This window comes from Protopterus annectens, chromosome 16.part0 (assembly GCF_019279795.1).
Source record: "Protopterus annectens isolate FY-2018-M chromosome 16.part0, PAN1.0, whole genome shotgun sequence".
NCBI classification, from domain to species: domain Eukaryota; kingdom Metazoa; phylum Chordata; order Ceratodontiformes; family Protopteridae; genus Protopterus; species Protopterus annectens.
The window spans coordinates 167,526,394-167,552,603 of NC_056750.1; the positions used below are offsets into that span (position 1 = coordinate 167,526,394).

General features: G+C 41.9%; 2 protein-coding genes across 2 annotated transcripts in view; one reads left to right on the forward strand and one right to left on the reverse strand.

The window, feature by feature from the left end:
• The window catches only part of HAUS4 (HAUS augmin like complex subunit 4), a 770,196-nt gene that overhangs the window by 541,887 nt on the left and 202,099 nt on the right, over nucleotides 1-26,210 (reverse strand). The window contains exons 3-4 of the mRNA XM_044058014.1: nucleotides 2,221-2,360; nucleotides 1,981-2,112 (exon numbers count right to left, since the gene is read on the reverse strand). Of these exons, the coding sequence (XP_043913949.1) occupies nucleotides 1,981-2,112; nucleotides 2,221-2,360 (272 nt within the window). The remainder of the gene's footprint in view (nucleotides 1-1,980; nucleotides 2,113-2,220; nucleotides 2,361-26,210) is intronic.
• PRMT5 (protein arginine methyltransferase 5) overlaps nucleotides 1-26,210 on the forward strand; it is a 1,996,504-nt gene that overhangs the window by 396,345 nt on the left and 1,573,949 nt on the right. The window lies entirely within an intron of this gene.

Below are 26,210 nucleotides of genomic sequence, written 5' to 3' on the forward strand. Positions count from 1 at the left end.
ACATCTATTCTAGCTACACACTCTAGGGATATAAACCTCAACACAACAATGAATAGAACATGCTGGAGGGACAGATTCCCTTCACAGAGACTTCCCTTACTATGGAACAGGGTCCCAATCTACATAAGACAGAGCCCCTCACTATCACTCCAAGAGGAACCTTGATGAGTGGATGGGTAACAGAAAGTTCACACCGGGGAGCACACCAACAGCACTACTAGATTAGGGGCCAAGGGTACTAGCTGCTAGTACAAGGGTCTAGGGAACTACTAAAGGGGCGGTGAATACCGCACAACGTGGCTGGGCTAATATATGCCTTCGGGCAGATAGCCCAGTACCAACCTATGAACCTATATAACAAAGGCTTCAGATGTTTAGTGAGGTATAAAGACAATGGTTCGGTAATGTACCCTTTCCCTGATACAATCGGTCTACCAGGTAGATTTACAGGGTCCTTATGAATTTTGGGTAGAAAATAGATGTACTGAGATGCCGAATCTTGAATCATAAGCTGATGCATAGTATTATTAGCAATGACAGCTTCATTTCTAGCCCAAACCAAGAACTCCTCAATCTGTTTTTTAAACCTGAAAGTCAGATTAATGGGCATTTCCGAGTAATATCTCTGATCCGAAAGTTGTCTTTTGGCCTCATTATCATAATCATACCAATTTAGTAATACTACAGCCCCACCTTTATCAGCAGAGATAATAACTATGTCTCTGTTGTTCTGTAGTTCCAGAATAGCTTGTTTCTCAGCTAAAGTAATGTTATTTGATTTACAACGTATATCAGAGCTGGAAAAATGAAGATCTTTGAGAATGCTATTCTGGAACTGATGTACCATAGGATACATAGGTGGGGCAAAACTTGATTTGTGAATACAAATTTGTCTTTATTGTAATTGCTATCTGTATCACCAAAATATAACTTCAGATTCAAATTCCTACAAAAAGACATCACATCTTGGGCCAATATGTCTTCAGGAACCATGAAACCCGGTATAAAAGTGAGACCTTTATTCAGAACTGACAGTACCCTTGGGGAAGTCGGCCACCCTAGGAAACTACTTCATTTATAACACACCCCTAAGTGTAGACCCATAGTCACAGATTTGGGGATTTATGTAGACAGTAACCTGGCCTTCAACCAACATGTATCAACAGGTAGTAAGGAAATCATTCTATGCAAGGACATGGCATCCAGATCCAGTGAGGTCACTAACTCTGCATTTGGCCCATATAGTACAATGCCCCCTTTAGTATATACCTGACAAAACACATTTAGCAACTGGAATGTTGGAAGGTTCCTCACAAAGAGTGAGACATTAGCCTAGCATATATGTTTGAACTTATTAGTAAGCAGCTAGTTGTTGTCGAGACTGCATTTTCAATATAGTATATAGCTTTCCGTATTATCAAATGGATAAGTGGCTTTGTGGCCTTCTCCTCCTATTCTGCAGTCTCCAGTTGTCTTTGCTAGACTGCCCACAACAATGGGGTCAGCTGCTCAGCACTGAAGATTTCCGGCTAATCAATACACATTTAAATTGGGCAGGTAAAGTGGAGTGCAAAATCATTAGTCATCTCTACTCTCTATACAAAAGTGTCCACTACCTTTGTCCATACTATTTTTTTTCAGGGTACAATTAAACAGATGCTTCAGAAGACAAAGTTCATACTCTGATTTTTCTACGAATCTGACAACTGGCCTGCAAACATTTTTGTCACTAAATGCCAAATCCCTATAATCGTACACTAAAGCTTAAAGCAGCACAGTGTTCTCATGACGGAAAAGTATATCTACATTTGTACTCTAGTAACAGACAGTTTTGGTATTTTAGCCATTTCTGTCATTTAATTAAAAGGTGAGAAGATGCATTCACTCCTTTTCACCATACTGTGCATTCCAAGCACTGGAAGACATATTTAGTGCTGTCTAAAACTCAATTGCTCAAAGTGAGAAAAAGTTTTATCATACCTTTTTATCTTCCTCTGAAAATTTACCACTATTTTCTCCAACATAGAAATCCTTCAGCATCTCCTTAATGGTCCTATAGAGGATCTCAGACCTTAGCCAGACCTGCTTCTGCTGTTTATACTCTTTCTCCACCTATATTAAAAAAAAAAAAAAAAAAAAAAAAAAGATGGAGAATAAAAACTAAGATGGACTCACTTTATGATTGGTCTCTAGGTCATATGGTCACCCATCCCACCTCACCTCTCGATGGCGCTCAGTTAGTACATGGCTCAAGCCGGTCTCATCCACGTGCTGTGACAGGCTCTGCAACAGTTTACAAAACTGTGGTTTTGAAACAATGTCTTCCTCAGTCAAGTGATACAGAGGCAAACGGCTCTTCACTAAACATGAAAAATAGAAACCAAACAAGTTCAGACAAAATGAAGGTGGCACAGAGAATCTTCTGTAGAAAAACAACAACAAAAAAAAAACACTTATGAATATATACGCTACTCTGCAGTCACCAACAATGCCTGACCAGGAGTGCATCTGACAGAGTTAAGGCTCGTGATAAATTTCTAAGTCAAGGGTTCTATCCCAGATGTTGCAGACCATCCTAAACTATGCTGTTTATACAAATGCCCTTACACCAAGGGCCTTGGAGAATAGATACTAAAAATGAACTGAATGCATGACTCTTGCAACAGAAAACGGCTTGAAAGTGAACTACCTGTAAGGGGTACACACGTTTCAATGAGATGCATTTCTTAGGCCTTTCTGTATGAAATGTTTCACTTTAAATACAAAATGACACTGTCCAGAAAAATAAGACACCTCATAAAGTTACTAATGTATGAAGCAGTTACAACAGCATGTGTGACGGCCAGCTAATATCTCACCAGACTACCACCAATAATGTGACGTTCTCCACTTAAAGCTCAGGTCAGTAATTAAGGGGCCTCAATCCTCACCACTGACTCCAGTGTGGGAGCATTATGAAAAACACCAGAGTACAGAGCACACAAGAGTAAAATTCCACAATTACCTTTACGAGCACAGCAGAAACATGCTCTATTTCCTGGGGCTAGACTATATACCTCTGTCCACCCCAAATGTAATCCCTTATTACACACTTCAGAGCAATGTGTTCCAGTTTAAGACCTCTGACTCACTCACATTCAAAATAAACTAAAATCTCACACACACAGTTACAGGAAGCCTGACACAGATTTTCAGCTGTGTCCCCCCTCCTCAATACAAATGGTAAACACTGCCACCAGAGTGAGACAGGTCTACACGCCCTTCAAAGGGTGATCAAATATTAAAAATTAAATAATAAATGACAACCATGACCAGAAGCAGCCAGGCATTCAAGGTGACCTGGGGAGTATCAAACAGGTACAAACACTGTCTAATCTTTAAAGAACACACGGATTGTTCAACCACAATGTAAAGTAATGAAAATTTAAGAACAAGTAAAATAATTACAAGAATGTAAATCAATAATTTTCAATAAACACCAGAATTCAATCACCAGAAATATAAAATTAAACTGTATGACAGAAGTCCATCATTTTAGAAAAACTAACTAAATAACTAAACTTTCCTAATATAACTAAAGAATATTGTCCATGATCTATTCTAAAACATAACAGCAAGGCAAAGGCAGGCTTACAGCTTTTGGTGAGTCCTTTTTTTTTTCTGGGTATCCACTGCACAGTACTGAGACGGACTGCAACTGTTCACTAACTGCTGCTCTTAACTAACTGCTCTCCAACGGACTTCAGTAGTCTCTCTCATATTCCTGGTTAACAGTTTCAACAGTCTTATTTTAAAAATAACAACCAGCTGTTTGAAAAAAAATATTTTTCAATCATCTGTTCAAATAATCACCTAGCAACCAAGAATATTCTAATGTCATCACCTACTGATCAGCTGATTCTCCACAGACAGTTTGTACTTTAGAATCTCCCTCTCAAATATGTGCAATTAGAAATTTATGAAAACACTGACAGATTCTTTAAACATTTTGTATAAACAGGGAAATACGCAACATTTTAAAAGCTTATTTACATTTTCACAATTAGATATGCTGGGTCTTTGTTAGATCACTGAATGTTTAAAAAAGCGAATGGTGATTAATCGACCCTATGTAAGCGAAAGCTTACAATGTCGAAGTGTCAGAACAGCGATTTTTTTTCCAAGGGGAAAAAATCCCTGTTCCAACAAAAAATAAATAAATAAATAAAAAACAATTTCAAACATTACATTAATACCAACTCCAAGACCGCACTACAGTTCCAAAAATGGCAAAGTACTGAAGCAGCCAAGCGAATTCTTTCCCAGGGAAAGAATTTGCTTAATAGCCACTTTGATATTTTGCGTTTTCAGCCCTTTATGTTCGACCAAGACACATTCGAAAGAATGCGTCTTCGGTCTTGTTATATAGACCCGATATGCTGGCATACAAGTTAATCTGAGAATATATACAAATCTCCTGCCAGACATGCTAACACAGATGACAGTGTTTTCACTTTTTTTACAGCATGCATCAAAGATAAACAAATAACACAAAACAAGACATAAAACAAAAAATATTCAGATGTTTATTAGCTAGTTCCATTTTCAAAGAGGGATAAAGCCATGACTAGGACCCAGGTGACTGGAGATAAACTAGCAGTTCAACCACTTGCTGCAGCTGGCATGGGGAAGAGAAGAATGACAAGGTTTACACCTACTCACCTATTTACTTTCTATAGCAGAATCCCATTTAGAGACTGTGTATCAAGTAGAAGTGCTTGTCTAGCTATAGAACACCCTCTATGTCCCCTTCTGAGCAGGATACTATCTTAATGTCTTAACTGAATTTCCCGCTAAACCAAAGACCTTTCTACTGAGGGACTTCAACTAACCATCAATAAACTGGCTGACCTAAAGAGCCAATGATCGGTATGCCTGGAGCTTCATTGACATTACAAATGCTAACTCTCTTTCACAAATACAGAACCATCCTACTACAGACCATCTTTGATCTAGTGTTCACTAATATAGCAACTTCATGCACATCTCCAAATGTTTCATCATGCCTCTTTAAATCAGACTATAAGTTAGTGTCCTTTTTCTTTATAACAGGTAGTATTTGCCCTATAAATAACTTTGTGTTTAGGGACTTCCCAAAAGCAAAATTTCAATTACTTCATGACTTAAATATATTCTACTGTAATCCTCCTCTGAAGGATCCCATTGGTAAAGTCACTACCTATGCCTCTGACTTCTTCTTCACTTAAATAATTGTATGGATAATGTAGTTCCTATCAGGAAACAAATGAGAAGTTTAAAAACAAACTCTTTGGTGGGATACCCACATAAACAACAGAATGAAACAGCTTAATGCTTATAAGAGCTTTTATTCTACCTACCTTAAGCACACACTTAAGCAAACTAACAAAAAGAGCTTACTGGAACCATTAGGAAGCTCAAAGCTGAGTACGAACTTAAAATAGCTACTAAAACAAAAATAACTGCAAATCTTTAACTATGTCAGGAAGTTAAGAACACTCTCCAATGTTCGGAGCTAGTCCACAATACCACTACGCTTTCCGACCCAAAGGAAATGGTCAATATCCTAACTAACAAATTTAGTGCAAATTTTATTCCACTGACCGTTATAGCTTTTCCACGAGTTCCGCATTCCCAACCACCCCCTTCAATTACTATGAATATGTTCACTCAGCATTCTCAAAAACTGAGAATACTTCACCCATGGGCCATAACAAAATACTATGTTGCTCGATTATTAGTGCCAAATATAGCACTTCTGAACCCCTACTTAACCTTTTTAATCAAAGCCTCTCTCCACTGATTACTTTCCCGAATTCTGGAAAACAGACATTGTAATGCCATTACACAAGGGTGGCCCAACAAAGGACCCTGGTAAGTACAGACACAGACTCACTAGCCTCGTATATAAATCTATAGTGCACACTCAGACTTCGTTAATATGGACATTGAAAATCACTTAACCCTGGACCCTCATCAATTTGGCTTTAACAAAGGAAAGTCCTGCCTCTAACATTTATTTCTTTGAAAAAGTAACTACAGCAGTGGATAGTGGTTATTCAGTGCATACAGCATATATTGACCTGGCCAAGGTCTTTAAGACTGTTCTCCACTCAGGCAAATCTGAATATACAAAAGTCTTTATATTGTATAATGGAAAGCTAACTCGTTGTCCAACAGAACCCAAGTGGTTAGAGTAGCAGGTGCCACTTCTGAAAGCAAAAAAGTTACCAGTGATGTACCACAGGGCTCTGTCTTGGGCCTTCTCCTATTTGGCATACATTTCTCAGCACTTCAAGCCGGCACCCCTGGCCTATGGTTAGCCAGGTTTGCAGATTAGTGCAAATTGGGTGTTATTTGATCTTCGACTAACTCAATTGCTCTGACATGGTTTAGAACATGTTAAAAATTGGTGCAAGGCAATTGACTCACATTAAGTGTAAAAATGTAGCATAGCTCATTTTGGTAAATGAAACAATTTCACTTACCTTACAGGACATGTACCCCCTGCAAACACTGTTGTAAGGGATCTAGGCACGCTCTTGATAATTCCTAATCACTTGACCAGCATGTCTACACAGCAGTTTGGCAAGCCTTTTTACCTGGTTCATCTAATTCCCAAAGGCATCTCCACTACATCCAGAGAAGTCTTAATTCCTTTTTAAACTTATCAGACCTATTTAATACAATGCAACTTCTGAAAAAAATGCTTCAGTAAATCCAAAGAAGAACTGGAAAAGTACAAATACCATCTCTTTTTCTGAGCTTACCCATCTAGCAGCAGCACTAGCTAATAGAGAATTACAAATTCTACATACTAGACCTATAAATGTTACTCATAAAAATATATATTTGCAAAAACGCAAAGATTTATTACAGAAATATTATTATTTAGTATTAATATTTGTTATGGATATTGTATATAGTTTCTTTCATCTGATTTAAATTCTGTATATTATATATTTCAATTTATTCTAACATACAATAAAAAGAAGTTATGTCTTACCATAACATTCCATCTGTGTTGTCAATCTTCACTTATCCTTGATTGTGGGTTCGGCTCAGTATCTCAGAACTGAATCAGCCATTATTCCAGCTCGCACCTTCCAAAAACTCTCTAGGTTAGCTCTATCCAGAATGCTCCTCTCAAGATTATCTCAGATCGATTTTGCATAAGACAGTGACAGACAAGAAATAACAGCTCAGAGACCATATCTGTATTCATAAAGGATTAATCCAATCTGTTGTGATAGATCCGTTCCACCTAAAACCCCAAAAGGCAAGGGAAAGGAGGATAGAGATATCAAGGATAAGTGAAGATAGACAACACAGATGGAATATTATGGTAAGAAACTTCTGTTATCTGATGTTGTCAATATTCACTTAATCCTTGACTGTGGGACAGAGTCCCCAGCTACCAAAATCTTGGGAGGTCTCACAGAAGAATATTCCTAAGCACCATTGAACCAAAAGATGCTAGTCCCTATAAACCAGATTCAGCTTGTAATGAGTTATAAAGGTATGCAGGGATGCCCAAGCAACCACTGTACATAGATCACCTATAGAAGCTCCATCATGAAAGCCTGTAGAAGTGGCTATTGCTCTCACAGAATGTGCCTTTACAAAAGACCCGGCAGTTGCACTTTCCTTTAGTTATAAATGAAGGTTATGCAGTCCTTGAGCCATCTAGCCAAAGTAACCTTAGAAGCTGGTTTGCCCAGTGTAGCAGAAGAGAATAAACAGCTGATCAGATTTTCTGAATTCCTTTGTTCCGTGCAGGTAAAAATTTAATTGTCTGTGAACATCTAGCAAATGCAGACAATATTCACCTTTGTTTGAAAATTTAGAAAAAAAATACTAAAGTTGTATAGTCTGATAGTGTCAGATACTACTTTTGGTAAAATGGATGGATTTGTTCACAGACACCCCCTGACCTTAAAGGTTCATAGGTGTGTACTAGGCTAATGGCCCTGGGGCCTTTACAAGCCTATCCTATAGGATTACCCTGGCATCATGCCAGCCAACCTTAGTTCCCAGTGCCTCTGTCGAGTAAAGCCACTGGAGTGATCCCTGGGGTGAATTTTCTATTTCTCATTCACTCAAGATTTCTCTTGACGAGGGCCAGGGAGGTGCTCTGCTTGACATGTACGGGAAAGTCTATTCCATAGCATGGGCAGTCTCTGGGTTATGAACCTGTCCCTCCAGCATGTTCTGTTGATTGTGGTAATGAGGTTGAGGTCTCTGGAGCGTGTGGTGGGGAGGGATTGGGATTTATTTAGATGCAGCATTTCTAACAGAGCTGGGTCAGACATGGTTTTGTAAGTCAGAGATCGCCTCTAAGCAGGCGATATGAGACAGAGAATAGCTGGAATTTTTATAGTCTGTCCACATAAGACAAATGTTTAATGCCTAGGATCCTCTTTGTGAGGTACTTTTGTGGCCTATCTAGTTGTTGCAGGTGTTTAGTGAGGTTACACGCCAAATAGGGAATTGTACTCAATGACTAGCCTAATGAGAGAAGAGTAGAGGGAGACTATGACCTCTTTCTTCCGGGATGCAAAAGCCTTAGTAATATGTGCCACATAGGACTTTCTGACCACATTGGCAATGTGGTGGTCAAAAGAGAGGTTGCTGTCAACCTGTGTTCCCAGATCTCTTATAACACCTTCTGTACTCAGTGGACTACCATCGATTTGGTAATTCATGGAAACCGGGTTTTTCCCAAAGGGGCTGACGACACATTTTTGGCACTGAGCTTAAGGCCAAGGTTCTGACACCAGTCGTTGGTCTCAGTGAGGCCTTTCTGTAGGATCTCGGGGAGTTTATAATAGCTCCCAAATTGCAATCGTCTGCGAACTTTGTCCGCCAGAGTCCCTTTGTGTTGGCCAGGACTTCAGAAAAGTAGATACCAAATAGGAGAGGAAGCAGGACCGAGCCCTGTGGGACTCCACTCATGACTGGATGGGAGTCTGACTTGGAGTCAGCTACTTTCACACTGTGGATTCTACCTGTGAGCCAGTTTGTAACCCAGCTAGTGATATAGGGGTGGATGCCTAGCTTAGTGAGTTTTTCTATGATTCCTGAGTGGGGAATGGTATCAAAGGCCTTGGCCAGATCAAGGTAGGTTGTATGAACCACCTTGCCTTCATCCACAGTTCTGGTGATTGACTCAAAGAAGTTGAGCAGGCATAATCTACCTTTCACAGAACGAAACTGTGTGGGATCCAGAGTGTGGAGATTCCCTATATCCTTGTTTATTAGGTCCATAATGATGCGTTCCATAGCTTTGCACATCAGACTCATCAGGCTAATGAGGCGATAGTTCCCAGGGTCTGTAGTCGCTCCTCCTTTGTGGAGAGGGATGACTGCAGCAGTGGGCCATTCGGTAAGGACTAAGCCTGAGGTGAGGCTGTGATTGAACAGGGTTCACAGGTGAGGTGCCAGTTCACTCTGTAGTTCATGTAGAACACAGCCAGGGATATGATCAGGTCTCACAGACGCTGTATTATTGGCCTTGGATAGTGCTGTTTTAACCTGTGCAGCAGTAATACTGAGTGCCTGGCAATCTACTGGTATTATGACTGGTCCCTTGGGAGGAGAGGAAAAGTTGGCACTGAATCTGTCGGCCAGTACATTGGACAGTATAGTATTATGAAAGATTAGGCAAGAAGGCTTGCAAGATAAAGCCTGTAATTCAGAAATTCTCCAAGCAGAAGTAATAGCAACCAAAAATGAGGTTTTCCAGGATAAATACTTCAAATCACAATTTGCGGATGGTTCAAATGGGGGATTAAAGACTGTAGCAGCAGATTAAAGTCCTAAGGTGTAGACAGATCTTTGTATGGAAGTCTCAGCAATAAGGTTCCTTTCAGAAAAGCTTTACAAAATTTGTGCGAAATTAGAGCTTCATCATTTAGACCATTATGAAAATTTGAAATTGCAGCTAGATGAACCCGTATAGTTGAGAACACCCCTGTATTGAAAAGTGATGCTAAAAATTCCAAGACCTTATTAACTGGTGCAGAATATGGGTCAAGATTACTGTCTGAACATTTTTGCCACTTGCTGCTCTATAATCATCTAGTTGAAGGTTTCTGGGAGGCTAGAACAATTTGTTGAACTGGGGCAGTGAGACTAGTATGCCTGGAAATCATTGGAACTGGAGAAGCCAAGAAGTGCGCTTAAGATGTTGAAGATTTGGATGAATGAGTCCCTCTGGATGGGACAATAGGTCTGGAGCTCGGTTCAGTGTCCAAGGTTTCTGAATTAAACGACGTTACAGAAAGGAAAACCATAACTGTCAAGGCCAGAATGGAGCAATGACAATTATCCTATTCTTTTCCCAGTTTCTGAAGAAAGTCAAAAGGTTCAAGAGAGGAATCGGGTGAAAGGCATACAGCAGACTGGAGTGGCCAATCATGAAGGACAGCATCTTGATGACCCCCCCCCCCCGCCGAGGGGGGATCAGGGCAAAGTAGCTGCTGCACTTGTTGTTCAGGGGGGTGCAAATAGATTGCTGCAGGGCTGGCCCCATTGATGGAATATCCTTTCTGCCACGACAGGCTTGAGAGACCACTCATGAGGCATCCGGATGCTACTGCTCAATTTGTCCGATCACGTTGGAGCTCCACGGAATATGTGTTGCAATTAGAAAGCAGACTGCTGAAATTGCCCATTGCCATACTCTGAGTGCTTCTCAACAAAGACGGCAAGATCGGTTTCTCCCTTGTTTGTTGATGTACCAAACCAATGACATGTTGTCTGTTTGGATCGCAACTGTTCCCGAGGGGAGGGTTTCTTGGAATGCTTGCAATACCAGGAGCACTGCCCTCATCTCTAGAACACTAATTTGCAAATTAGACTTTTAACTTGGACCAAGTTCCTTGAATAGTCTTCCACAGATATTGCCCCCCCCCCCAATCTGGGATGCATCCGTGGCACTATGGCTTGGGGTTGGGAAGGGACAAAAGGACGACCCGATAGAATGTCGTTGGAATGGAGCCACCAACTCGGGTCCTTTTCACATAAACTGGTGATCAGTACTTGATGAGACATTAGCTGGGTCAGTATTTTAGAATTTGCATGTGAAACCTCACAAGGGGAACTAAAGTGATGGAGGCCACCATAGATCCTAGAGTCTGTAACACCAATCTTGCTGCCACTGTTCTGTTGTGACCACATCTGGCTGACTTGTGACTTTATTCTTTGAAGTCTTTCTTGGGGTAGAGACATGACACAGGTGCTTGTGTCCAATGTCACCCCTATGAACTCTAAATTCTTTGTTGGCTTTAGAAGCGATTTTTCGTAGTTGACAGCGGATCCCTAACGAAGAGCAACTTGAAAAACATAGTTCCTTGCCTGGAGCAGTAGAAGCCTGATGGTTGCAGTAATGAGCCAGTCATCTAAGGTATGGAAACACACAGAATCCTTGCAGTCTGAAGTGAGATGCGACCACTACTATGCATGTGGTGAACACCATGGGCGCTGTGGTGAGACCAAAGGGCACAGATCTGAACTGATAATGACTGGCTCCCAGTTGGAAGCGCAGAAATCTTCTGGAGCGCTTGTCTATTTTTATGTGATAATACGCATCCTGAAGCTCTGTTGAGCACATCCAATCGGCTTTCCCTAAGATTGGAAGACTAGACTGAACTGTGACCATCCGGAATTTGGTTGTTCAAGATACTGAGATCCAAAATTGGTGTCCAATCCCCTGTTTTTTTAGGCACTAAAAAGAATCTTTAGTAAACGCCGGATCCTATCTGGTCTGGTGGGATTGCTTGGATTGCTCTTGTCGAGCAGTTTTTGAATTTCTAGAACTGCTGCATCCCTGAGACTAGGTAGAACGTCTAGGATTCTCTTTGGTTGTTTCGAAAAGGGAATACTGTAACCTCTGGTTATAATCCTCTGCACCCAATTCTCCATTGTTATGGTTAACCAGGCAGGCAGGTAGGTGTAGGGAAAGTTGTCCACCGAATGCCTCCAGGGGACAGCAATCAGGCCTCCATTCAGGAGCACTGATAGGAATTACCAGGGAACAAATTCTTGGAACCCTAATTTTACAGGCCACCTCTGCCTCTTAGCACAGTGTCTTTCATTATAACTTCCCCCTTCTGCCTCGAGGGGAGTCATTACCACGAGAGTCCTGGAAAGGCTTTTTTGGACTTTTTGAACCACAGGTCCTGGAGGAGGGCCATTGAGGAGTGGAAAAGCGTACTGCCACATCAGAGTGTCCCTTCCATTCTTCTCACATCTGGCAAGGGTCTCTAACTTTGTGGCTAAAAAGGGATGTTCCATCAAAGGAAGCACTAACAAAAGAAGATTTAAATGGCTCCACAAACTCACATAAGCGCATCCAGGCATGTCTCCTTATGGCTACACCAGAAACTGCTGCCTTAGTCTCTTCAGTTGTGTGCGCAATGAGCCTCATGGATGCAGTGCATATAGAATCAAGTGTTGCCAGCTGGGAAGCTACTTTAGCCAAACCCCCTCAGCTACAGTTCCTGTTAAGAGTGTCTCTGACAGCTGCTTTATCAGATCTCGTTGAAGCCTGGTGAAATGTGCCATGAAGTTCAAGGATCTAAGCATGAAAGCAGATGAATCATATATGCGCTTCCTAAATCTATCCATTACCTTAGACTCTTTATTAGGAGGATGTATAGTAGGATGTTCATCAGTAAGTTTATTTTTGGTGGCTGCCGCAATCACCATGGCATCTACTGGCACCCCTTTAGCCCAATGCTGCTGATCCATGGCAGCTGACAAAATACAGTCTGGTCTCTTAGGGTTTGGTTCGATGGAATCAGGAATCTTCCAAGCCAGCTGTACAATCAATTTAATTAGATAGCTATCAGGCAGAGAGATCCAAGCAGTAGATAGTAGGGCATGGAAAGGAAAGTTGTGTAAAATCTTACCATAACCATAGATTCCCTTCTCTTCCATGTTGCAGTATTCACTAGTGGGTTTACCCTTCTTCTCATCAGCTTGTTCGGCCACGTTTCCAAAGCTTTTCCAGTCCCTGATGACGTCCGACGTGTTGGCAGGTACATGGACCATAAATATGATGTCTGCACCCATCAGTCCTCAGAACCAAAAAGCCCCAGACAGTGCCAGTCCTGATGGCATAACCTGTATAGGAGCTAAGGAGAGCAGGGGGATGGAGGGAAGGAATACGCAACATGAAAGAGAAGGACATCTATGGTTATGGTAAGATTTTGCACAACTTTCCTATGTTCTTCTATTCCAATGTTGCAGTATTCACTGGTGGGTGAGTACAAAAGCTCACTGGTGGCTGGGAGGTGGTCAAGATAAGGATTCCAGGAACCCATGCAAGACAGCCCTGGCAAATCCTGCTCTGGTCCTGGAGATGTGGTCCAGCTTATACAGTCTGGTGAAGGTGTGCAGAGAAGACCAGGTAACTGCTTCCAGAATGGAATTCGTATGTAGACCTTTAAGGAAAGCTCCAGAGGAGGCCATGGCTCTTGTAAAACGGGCTTTGACGTTGCCCGTTAAGTGTCTTTCCATGGTGAGAGTAACAAAAGGAGATGGCCCTAGCAATCCAGGAAGAAATAGTTTGTTTACCCACAGCTTTCCCCAGTGCTCTCGGGTGGAAGGAAACAAACAGCTGGTCTGATTTGCATATAGACTTGGTCTTATGCAAGTAGAAACAGTTGCCTATGGACATATAGGGAGTGAAGGACTCTCTCACTGTCTCCCTGTGGGTTTGGAAATAAGGTAGGCAGGTGAATAGCCTGATTTAGAGAGGTCATTGACCAGTTTGGGAGTGAAAGAGGGATTATTCCTAAGGGTGACCATGTCCACATGGAAAACTAGGAAGGGTGGGGTACCCATAAGGGCTTGGAGCTCCGAGACCCTCCTGGCTAAAGTCAAAGCTACTAGCAATACTGTTATCCAAGTGCAAAATTTCAAGTCAGCCTTGCCAGCTGGTTCAAAAGGTAGAGTGAGCTTTTTAAGCAAACAGTTAAGATCCCAGGGAGGAGGAGGAGTCAGTTTTCTGGGGGGGGGGGGGTCATAAGTGTAAAACACCCTTTAAGAACAGCTTGGCTGGGAGTCTGGAAGCTAGTGGAGGTTCCATAGGCAGAAATGGCAGACAGGTGTACTTTTAAGGAGGAGTAAGACAAGCCTGTCTTCAGGAGTTCACACAGATAAGACAGAATAAGAGGCAGGTCACTGTTCAGCAGCTCTACCTGTCTTTTGCGACACCAGATAGAAAACCTTCTCCATTTAGAGAGATACAATTTCCTTGTGCTTGGTTTCCTGGCCTCCTACAGGACTGAGAGCATGTCCTCATTGTACAGGTGTCTGAAGGGAATCAGAATACTATCAGCCACAGGGAGAGGTGCAGGGATCTCCACTGTGAGTGAATCTGTATCCCCTGGTGCTGTGTGAGTAGATCTATTGAGGGGGGTAACTTGTGGTGATTGCCTTTGGACAGATGAAGAAGTACGGGGAACCAGTGCTGCCTTTGCCAATAGGAGGTCACAAACAAGATTTTTAGTGAGTTCTGCTGAATTTTCAGTATGACTCTCTGGATTGGGGGGGGGTGAAGGAATCTCCCCTTCCAAGACATTAGAAAGACATCTGTTTGAAGAGCCTTCGGGTTGTGAGTTCTGGAGCAGAAGCTTTGGAGTAGCCTGCTTGTAATCTTGCCAGTGGTAGCATGGGAATAGTGGCAGCCATGTGCCCAAGGAGTTTGAGGAATTCCCTCGCAGTTAGAGTGGGTGAAAGGAGGGCGGATTGAAGGTGTTGGGTCAGGGAAAGCACTTTTTCTTGAGGTAGGAACACCATCCTGAAGTCTGTTCCAACTCTGCATCCTAGGAAGACAATGTCTTGTGTTGTATAGGACTTAGTTTGGATTTAGGGATGTTTATGAGGAACCCTAGAAACTGCCTTTGTGTGGGCAAGGAGGGTTTGTCGGTCTGCTGCTTGAATGAGCAGATCTAGGTATGGGAAAATTTGCATACCTCTTGTTCTGCAGTAAGCAATGACTGGGGCTAGGCATTTTGTAAATACCCTTGGTGCAGTGGAGAAACCAAAGGGCAAGGCACAAAACTGAAAATGCAAGCAGCCTGCTTTGAATCTGAGGAATTTTCTAGAGGACAGTTTTATGGGAATATGTAAATAGGCCTCCTTGCTGTCCAGGGTCACCATGAAGGCCTGGGGAAGGATGAGGGGACAGAGAATGGGTAGTGTTATCCTTAAGGAGGAGACCTTCAGGAATGGGTTGAGGTGGGAAAGGTCTAAGGTGGGTCTCTATAGTCCCTCCTTCCTGGGCACCAGAAAAATTCTGGAGTAGAAGCCTTTCCCCTCAAACTTAGAGAGGGAACGGGTTCTATGGTGCCTTGGAGCAACAGGTTGTTTAGGACCTCAGGAAGGAGGTACCACTGAGGGGAGGGGGAGACAGTGGTATAGGACATTTTGGGGGAGGAGACATCCAAGACATGAAGTAACCCTCCTTCAGGATAGACAAAACCCATTTATCGGATGTCACTAGGGCCCATGCAGGAAGGCAGTGAGAGAGACTGGAGGATGGAGGCATGGTGAGAGGAGGGGGTGGGGGGTGAAAAGGAGGCAGGCAGTCTGATGCTGACTGTCCTTTCTGGAAAGGGGGGTCTCTGGGGAGTGTCCTGAGGAGTCTTAGGCTGAGCAGCCTGTCTCCTGTGTGGTCTTCTAGACCTGGAGGAGGCAGAGGGCCTGGAAGACTTCCTTATAAATTGTGTCTTGGCTGGGTAGTTCCTCTGAAATTTTGGGATTGGAAAGACAAGTAGATGCTTTAGATCTTGGAGCTCTTTCCCTTTTTGCTGAAGTGACATGAAGAGATCAGCCACCTTGGAGCCAAAAAGGGCTGAGTAATCCAAAGAAGCATCCAAGAGTTTGGCCTTAAAAAGTCATCCTGTAGGGGCTGTAGACTCCGCCAGAAGTATCTCCTCAATACAGAGGTAGATTCAGCTGACCTGGCAGAGGCCTCTACTGCATCATATGCACACCTTAGGGAATGTTTATTGACTTGGGAGATGAGCCTGAGCAAGGAAGACAGGAATGCCTTTGCAGAGCAGTCAGGGATCTCACAAAGTTCCTTAGAAGCTTAATCCAGTAAGGCCAAAGAATATTTGTCCATGTGTGACTGGTAATTTGAAGCCTTAAAGGCTAGAGTAGCTGAAGTGTACATCTTCCTCCCCCACCTTTCCATGGCCTTGCTGTCTTTATTTGCAGGTAGGATAGTGGTGGTAGGGAGAAGTTTGGTAGCCCTATCAGTAGCAATAGAAATAGCTGCTGGGTCAGCTGGTGGGCATTTGAAAAGGATTTTTTCTGCGTCAGGTACCCTATACAAGCGGTCTGCCCTCTGACGGACAGGTGGCTGGGAATCTGGATTCGTGTGGCTACAAAAGCATTCAGGAAGGCAGTCTGGATAGGGGGAATACGGGCTGGGTTAGGAGATTCCATCTGGATGAAGTCGTAGAATCTTTTTTGAGCCTCAGACATGTCTGAGCAATCCCATTTAAAATGCTCCCTCATAAGATTTACTGTGTCCCCGAAGGTAAGGTCTTCCACAGGGGAGTCAGGTTCAGCAGAGGCTTCTTCTGGGAATCCATACCCCAGAGGGGAAGAAATTTGTGAAGAGTAGGACAAGGAGTACTCTGAGGGTTCAGATATTTCCTATTCTGCAGGTTGGCTAGGAGTTGTCTCAGGCTAAATAGGCCTGGGACTAAGCACAGGTGGAGCAACATGAGGGAGGTCTGGCATAAGCCTAAGGGCCAGGAAGGCGTTGCAGAGGCTCTAACTGAAGGCCTGCCAGTCTGGCAAGGCCTCTGGGGTTGAAGCAATATGCCTCGTCTTCTGCTTTTTCTTTGTAGGCTTAACTGGTATCTGGAAGGCGGTAGGCCTTGAAGTCATAGAAGCCCCCATCCCAGAAGCTGGTTCCCCCCTGGCATCTGAATCGGGCACTGGGATATCCTCCCTGGACATGTCGTCCGCTCTGAATTATGTGGCCTCCTGATAGGTACCCGCTTTATCCAAAGTGGCAGACGCCAGTTCCTTGGCCAAGCTAATGGTGGCTACAGGCAGAGAGAATCGGTGGAGGGAGGCGTAGTGGAAGCAGATGATCATGTGGGCTTGGCCCTCTTCCTGGGTGGTTCAGATGGGGTGTCGGAAGTGGCTTCCATTCTGAGAGCGATTCGTCTAAGGCGTTGGTTTTCAAGGTAAAAGTAAAGGGCCTGAAGTCGGCGACGAAGGGTCTTGGGGATGAATGACTTTCAAATCACACAGTTTTTATAATTGTGATCCCTAACCAAACAAAAGAGACAGTGGCCGTGGGTGTCTTTGTGGGGAATCTGGTGATCACAGTTGCACTTGCTCTTACTGGACATTTCCAGACTATAGTAAATACAATCCCCAATGGGGTACTTATCTTAATGCAAAAGTGATCAGACGTCCGAGAGTAGCAGGAACACCTGGCGTATGGCTGGCGGCTGAAAAGTTCTGAGGACTGGTGCGTGCAAACGTCACATTTATGGCCCACATACCTACAAACACGTCAGACGTCCAACGCATCATCGGGGACTGGAAAAGCTTTGGAAACCTGGCCAAACAAGCTGATGGGAAGAAGGATAAACCCACTAGTGAATACTGCAACACTGGAATAGGAGGACATCGACTCCTCTGAGGAAGGTTGTTGGGAAGTCCAGTAACTCTGTTTAAGGATCTCTAGAATGTCACAGACCCGAGACATCTTCTGTGGGATGACCTTGGGGAACCTTACTCTTCTTCAAAGTCAGCATCTTCTGTGTAAGCCTCTTCAGGGGAGTCCAAGTGCTTTCTCTTGCACCTTCTCTTCCAGGGCACCTCCTTGGCTTGACTGGCTGGGGAGGTGGGAAGAGGACATAACCACCATGGTTGAATCCTGAGGCTTCTATGCCCATTATCCTAGGTCAGAGGCTGGTGGTAGTTCTGAGCGATGGGAAGGACCAGGATGTTGTTCCAATAAGAGAGGAATCAACTGAACCCATACTGGACAAGACCCTCTCCACGGCCCAGAAAGCAGCCCACCCCATAGAGAAATGGGAGCTCGGAATCAGAACAGATTCCTTCAAAACCATGGTCCCATCCGGCACTGAGGTAGCCACCCAGACGCCGGAGTTAAACTTACATGTGTCAAACCTTCAAGTATGGATGGCTCCAATAATATCTGAGTCAATCCATACTCCCCGGAACCAACAATCATTCTCAAACCCAGGGAGGTCTCCGGTACCAACAGAACTGAAGAGCTCACAGTACTGATCAACACCAGAGACAAAGATCTCACCAGCGCAGATACAGTCAACACAAGGACTGTCGGAACCAGGAACTCCAAATTTTCAGTTGGAGTCAGAGAAGGAAAGCGAACCAGGTTAGAGCCACGTAAAGTCCCACAGGCAGAAGTGCTAGGAACCGAAGAAGTGGCTAATCTCCTCACTGCCAGAAGCTGGTCCACTAGCCTCAAAACATCTGACTCAGAGGCTCTTTGTGGAATGGATCAAAAAGACCAACGGGGATGGGGTCTATCCAAGAATGGGGTTGGTGGTCAGTCTACAAAGGGGTCAATTTTCAAAGAATATCTTGTGTGGGGCAAATATTTAATAAAAGAAAACTCCTTCGGTTCTGAGATCAATAGAACAGAGGAAAGGGAAAGTCTGATCTGAGGTAAAAGTGGATGCCAGAATTGTCAGTGCAGAGATCGGCACTAACAGCATCAATGGTGGTAGCTGCTTCCATTTGGTTCCACTGAAACTACGGGAACCAGGGAAGACTTGGTCTTTTTAGTAGGCAGTTTCAATGATAGTGTTAGAACTGAGTGGCTCCTCTTCTTAGAACCTTCATGTCTGGAGGAAAAAGAAGATGAAGGGGAGATGACATCAGTCTTAAATGTTAAAGATGTGGCCTCATCAAAGCTAGATTTTATAAGGCCCTTCAAGATGAGCTTATTTTTCCTCTCTTCCACGGCCCAGTGACTAAAGGCACGACAGATGGCACAGTCTTCCTGAAGGTGCACCAGGCGCAAACAATAGACACACAAGGAATATCAGTCTGAGTTCGGAAGTTTATCATCACACTTCTGGCATCTCTTGAAGCCAGAAGTGCCTTTAGTCTTCTCAGCCATGTCAAAAAAGGTGATTTCACACACACACGAAAGAAGTCTGAAAAAGTTTTTTTTTTTTTTTTGGAAAGGAAAAAAAAATGTACCAACAATGTTATGAAAGCTCTACTGTAGCGGTAATAAGATAGAGGGAAAGAGGTACCAACAATGGTACAGAACATTACTGTAAGGGTAAGCAAAGGGAGGGAGAATTACCAACGATGTTAAACAGGATAAACACACCAATAAAGTTACGGAAAGAGGAGCTGGGTATAGAAAAAGATTTTAGAGAAACTACTCTGTAAAGAATATGAAAAAAAATTAAGTAACACTTACAGTGATAAGAAATGGCAGGCTCGAGAGCTAACAGGACAGGAACACGTTTGGCACAAGAGGCAAAAGAGATCTGAGGTGATCTTGAGAGAAGCATCCTGGGTAGAGCTAAGCTTGAGAGTTTTTGGAAGGTGCAAGCTGGAATAACGGCCGAGTCAGTTCAGAGATACAGAACCAAATCCACAGTCAAGGATTAAGTGAACACTGACAGCATCAGATAAAAGTTTAAAACAGAAAAAAAAGAAATTCCAAGGAAGAAGACATCACTGCAAAAAACTAGTGTGATACAGGGGAGGCAAGGGAATACTTACAAGTGGAAATTTGAATAACTTGCAAGACAACTGGCAACTAACCCAAAGTTTATTCACTACCTTATGTAAACATTAATTTTTATTACAATGGATTTTATTGCTAAATTAGACAGTTAATGTCAAAAAAGTAAAAAAAACTTCTACAGTAAAAGCTGCAGTAAATGTGTGGCTTAAAGTTAAAAATTATGTAAAACAGAAATATAAGCAGTCCAAGTGCAAATTTTAACGTCAGTACAGGAATGTTAAATATTTCCAGACAAACAGATTGAACGGCAGAAATGAGCTGTAGTGAATGAGGTTACAGAAAAACTTGCTTATAATCCACACAGCAAATCAGCGTTGACAAAAATGTCAGTATTTTCAGCTTCTGATATCAGTATAGTTTCAGATTTACATGGCATTGTAATTGTAAGATTCTAGTTTAGTCTTCACAAATCAGTGTAATGCTACAGGACATGTAATTCAGAATGCAAAGTTAAACTGGAGTATTGTAAATACAGATCAGCCTGACATAAACACATCCAGTGACATGCAGATTTCAGGGCAGAACACAGAGGATGCATTTTCAGCATCTCTAGTTAATGTATTCAGTATAATTGCAGACACAGATAATGCTCAGAATGCAATAGATTCTAGTTTGATGTTTCAGAAGGTAGTGTAAATATTACACTGAGAGGAAATCAGAGTTCAGACACCGACTGCAATCCTGCAGAAACAAATCAGTCTGACACAACAAACACCAATGTAAGTAACACACACTTCAGGGCAAAATAAAAAAGAAACGCATACAATAGCTCAAGTTAATGTTATTACCAGCTCTACAAAAAATTATTTTCAGAATATCTACAACAGGAGTAACCAAACCAGTTTATTTATTGGACATCATTTAAGGTAGAAAGGAATGGCAGACCATATATGTCATTATTTTCAGGAAAGGAATTATGGACTAATGTACTAACTGATACAGGCTCATCAGTTTCAAAGAGACCGCTACCACACAACACAAGTACAGATGCAATACTGTCAGGATTTGAAGAGTCAACAATTACAGCAGTTGAGCAATCCTCAGTGTGACAGTAGCATTTTCAGAATTAAATGTGGTTTTAGACTTCAAAAAGATTCTATGGAAGTTTAAATATTTTACGGTGTGTACAGTAGTGCAAACAGAAGACATCTGTAAGAAATTGTGTGCAATAAACTGGTGGTGCAGTGGTTAGCATTGCCGCCTCACAGCAAGAGGCTTTCTGGTTTGCTTCTTGGCTGGAGCACCTTCTATGCGGAGTACGCACGTCCTCCCTGCGATCGACAAAACTTTAAAAGACATGCAGATAGGTGCGTGTGCCTTCTCTGAAGGTTGGGCACCGGGCTGGCAACTCGACACCGTAAAATCTACTGCCAATCGTAAGCACACCAATGATCTGCTGTGTCGACCCCTAACCAGGAAAAGCCGAAAGAGGATGTGTGCGCAATAAACTGCGTAGATAATGGAAGGAATTTAAAATATCAGTTACTACAGGAATACCTAGATTCATGAACAAGAAAGACTCTGGTTCAGTTGCCACAGATGAAGTGCAGGCAGAACACAGAAAAGATAAATTAGTCTTTTCAGAAACTATATTCCATTCCCAAAGATGCAATAGAGGGCATTCTTAAATGTACTGCAGACTGGAAAGAAAAAGGTAGTATAATAAAAGTGTCAAATAGATTCAATTCATCTTTACGACCAGTGAAGAAAAGCAGTACTAGGTTTGGCACTAGTTAATAAGCACACCACTCTGGTAGCATATGTTGTGCGTATGGTACACCAGGAATGTCAGGTTAGATCAACAGAGTAAATGGTTTACAAGTATTCTTCTGGCAGATGAATGCTTTGCTACTTTTTTTTTTTCAGACACTGCCACAAATGTAAAGACCATTGAATTATAGTAATCAAGTGTTGCAATCCATAAATAAATGTCTTGATACAAACGGAAAAAAAAATATTTGCACTTTTAGAAGTGACAGTACAGTCAAAGTTGCCATCCCAAGGAAAAAAAGAGTGAAGTATGAATATTTTTCAGTACAAGCACAGGTTCAGATCTCATATAAAGAAAATGCACAATGTAATTTAATGTATGCAGAAATGCTACGTACTTGTAAAGGACAGTTAAGTAAAGTTCCAGAATCAGATCAGTTCAATTTTAGTAGCAAATGTGTGTATGTCAATAGTTCAACATTCTCTGCATTTCCTGCAAGATTTGCAGTTTATGCAGATAGCACACCAGATACGGACTCGTGTAATGAATTTATGAACACACATGCTTGCTCAGCAAGCTGAACTGAAGATGGTACTATATGCTGTAAAACAGTATGGTAAAGATTAGTCAAATATCAGTGACACCTTGTGTATTAACAGTTACTGATGCAGCATCAAAAATGTAATGCTTAAAATTAAATTAATAAAAGTGCAGAAATGCAAGAAAATGCTGAAGAATTAGTACAGTATTAGATTACTACCTTCAGTTTTAATTTGTGTTAACCGCAGGAAGAAAAATACCACAGAGTTTTCCATTTGTTTCAGAAAAAATGCTACAGCCTTTCTTTTTCACTATAATACATTATTTTATTTAGTTTACATTTGTTAACCGGGATAGTCCGACTGGACACAGGTCCATTTTCAGCAGAGGCCCGGGGAGAAAAGCTCCACATGTAGATAGTTACATAAGAGTTAAACAGTAGCAGTTTTATACAGTCACATGTAGATACCCGTACAGAATTATATGCATACTTGGAATACATACATACTTAAACTTAACATTATAGTTTTCTTGGTCGAACTTAAACATTTTTAGTGGTACAAGGCTGAAAAAGGTAGCATGTCATTCAGTAGTACAATACATATGAAAATGAGACCAAGTCTGAAACATTGACTATTTTACAGATAGCCAGGTAGTGAAGAGAGTGGTAAGCTAGTTGGTACAGGGGCACAGCCAGTGACGTTTTAGGAATTTTTTGAGAGATGTTTTAAATTGGTTAATAGTCTGGTTTGCTGTAAGTTCGCCAGGGAGCCGATTCCAGATTGTTCCAACAGAACTGCAAAACAATGAGTTACCTGCTGAGTTTTTAGATTTAACAGTTTGTGCCAGTATTTTGTCAGAAGACCGGAACATTTTTAGGTTACTCTAAGGGGTAATTATATTTTTGAGTATGGGTGTGCTTTTGGGCTGATGGAGGACTTTGTGGCCTATTACTAATTGATTATACTGGATTTAAGAGGGAAACTCTAGCCAGCCTACAGACCTCAATACAGTGGTGGGTTCTACATGCTGAGCCTGTGGCAAATCTGGCTATGGTGTTGTAGTAGCTATTGAGTTTATTGAGGTCAGATTTACTCAGGTTTGTATAGAGTGAGGAGGCATAAAGAAGGGTTGAAAGTAAATGTGTTCAGGCAGTAACTGTCCTAGCAGTTGGAGTTAGAAATGCCTTAATTCTATATAGAGATCCTAGCTTTTTGTTGACTGTTTTAATGGTTTTGTCAATGTGAGCGTCAAACTTAAGGTTATTGTCAACAATTACACCTAATAGTTTTGTATTACTTTCTGGGGAAATTATTGCGCCATTATTAGATGTTATGGTAAATGATGGGAGTGTAGCTTTCCGGGTGGGGGTGAAGAGTAACAGTTTTGTTTTATTTGGATTCAATAGAAGACGCCTGTCAGTGAGCCAGTTTTCTACTACATTGAAAGTATTTTGGGTTAAGGTCTGCAGGTCTAATGGGGAGGTGGCAGAACAGATTAGGGTAGAGTCATCTGCATATTGAATGCAGGTTACTTTAGGGATGACTGTATGAAGATCATTAATGAAGATGGAAAATAGGAGAGGTCCTAGTATAGACCCGTTGAGGAACTCCAAGGGTCACTGGCAGTAGGGAAGAAAGGCTATCCTTCCATAGCACAGCTTGTTGTCTGCCACTTAGGTAGGACTGAAACCAGCGTATTGCTAGGCTGTCTATGGCAAGAGGTTTTAGTGTTTGAATGAGTAGCTGGCGGTTTACCATATCAAATGCCTTAGATAGGTCAAGTAAGACAGCAGAGGAGGGCGTATTATTACTACGGATTTGATTTATTGCCTGAGAGAAGGATAGAAGGGCTGTGGTGGTACTATGGTGGGGTCTAAATCCATGTTGGGAGGGAGCTAGGAGATTGTACAAATTGAGGTAATGAAGGAGTTGCTTGTGGATATTATCAGTTTGGTTACAGACCAACAGGAATCTATTAATATGAGTTTATTTCAGGTAGAAAACAATATACATAGTTAACAGTACATATAAAGTCTGGGCAACAAGTAAAAGTAAAGATATCCAACACTGTCTAAAATTATTAAAGCAGATGTTACTGTAAGACATTGACACTTTTTTTTGTATTTTACAGCATTTTATACCAAAAGGACAAGTTTACCACAAAAACTGTTTTGTTTGAGCAACTATAATATTTTTCACACAGCTTTGCAATAGGGGATGGATTGGGGAGGACTGGAGGCCAAACATTTGTAAAAGTAAACTCAGCAACAGACAAAATGACTTTATGGTGGCTCCACCACTACTTCAGCAGTGACTGGGACAATGCAAAGTGAAGTCTACTCTTTCATTTTTTTTTTTTTTGCATTCCAGCAACCACTGTATTGAACAAGCCATGTATCAAAACTACTGGATTAATAGAAAACTCAGAAATAAGTATCAAAAATGTGTCTTCAATAATTCTTTAATTATTGATGAAAAAATACTTAACTTCATAGATTAATTGAATTTATATAGATTTCTCTCATTTATCGAAAGGAAAGTATTCCTTAGAGTCAATATCTTAGCATAGATTCAGACAAATCGCCACCATAATACGGCCTCAGTCACAATGGCTCAACAAACGGCATGTTCAATAAAATGCCATTTGATGATCCAATTCTTCACCGAAATAGTAAGGACCTACAGACTTCCATTCATACAGAATAGTGACATCACTACATGAAGCATTTCAAGTTGAATTTCAAATCCAAGTTATGTTTTCAGACCACTGCATGGCCAAAAAAGTACTAAATTTCAGTTTATGCTTTTATTTATGTTCAAATGCTACTGGCAGAAAGGGGTATGCCTTTTGTTCTTAGGTGTGCACTAGGCTAATGGCCCTGGAGCATTTACAAGCCTAGCCCATAGAAGTGCCCTGGCATCATGCCGCCCGACATTGGTTCCCAGTGCCTCAATCAAGAAGAGCCACTGGAGTGATCCCTGGGGTGAACTTTCTATTTCCCATCCACTCAACAAGATTCCTCTTGAAGAGGGCCAGTGAGGTGCTCTACTTGACATATATGGGAAGTCAATTCCAGAGCATGGGCAGTCTCTGGGTTGTGTCCTATTCCTGTGGCAGCAGTTGTTAAGTGTAGGGCTGCAATACAGATGGGTCCTGGGTTATAATACAGGAAATTCTAAATATTTTACACTTGGGTTGTGGCACCTGTTAAGTACTGAGTTCTCTTGATGGTGTACTTTGGTAGGGGATCTAATCTCACTGCAGTCAACAGGTGTGTGTGTGTGTGTGTGTGTGTGTGTGTGTGTGTGTACGCGCGCATTTGCCTAGTCAGAGAAGTGTAATTGTGTATCCTGCTGTCAGCAATCCAGTCCCATGGAGTATAACCTCCTTGCATCAATTGAATATAATAGCTACTTCAGATGTTCAGTATAATAAATTTCTAACAGCATTACTAGACAGTTTTTACAACATGCAGAAATAGCATGCATACATAATCAAAACAGACTTTGAATAATGAGAGCTGTGATGTAATTCTGTAGTCATCAGCTTTAAGAGTAAAGTGACAGCATTTTTTAGCAGGCTTAGTAAGGAAATTTATATAATTACCTAAAAAAGAAGTAAAAATATTTATTAAATAATACTCAACCATTAGTATCAGGCTTCATGTACTACTGTGGTGGTGGTGCTGCGGTAGCGTTGTCGCCTCACAGTAAGACGCTGTCCAGTTCGATTCTCAGCTAGAGCGTCTTCTGCGTGGAGACCTGCGTGAATGGGCGTACCTTCATTGAAGGTTGTGCGTCAGAGCTGGCAACTCGGCACGTAAAAATCTACTGCCAATCATTAGCGGACCGGAGTTCCGCTGCGGCGACCCCTAACCGGGGAAAGCTGAAAGATACAACAAATATCAGGCTTCATGTGCTACAGATGAAACTGGACATTCCACGATAATCAGTGTACGTTAGATAAGAAATTCAAAAGGACGCGAACAGGGTAAGCAAGGAAATAAATCTGGACTGCACAAAATACAGGGTCTAGTAGTATTACAGCATACACAGACCTGAAAAGCAAACATTCAAAATAATCAGTTAAGCCTCTAACAAACCTAGCTGAAGATGGGCAGAAACAGACTGATACAGT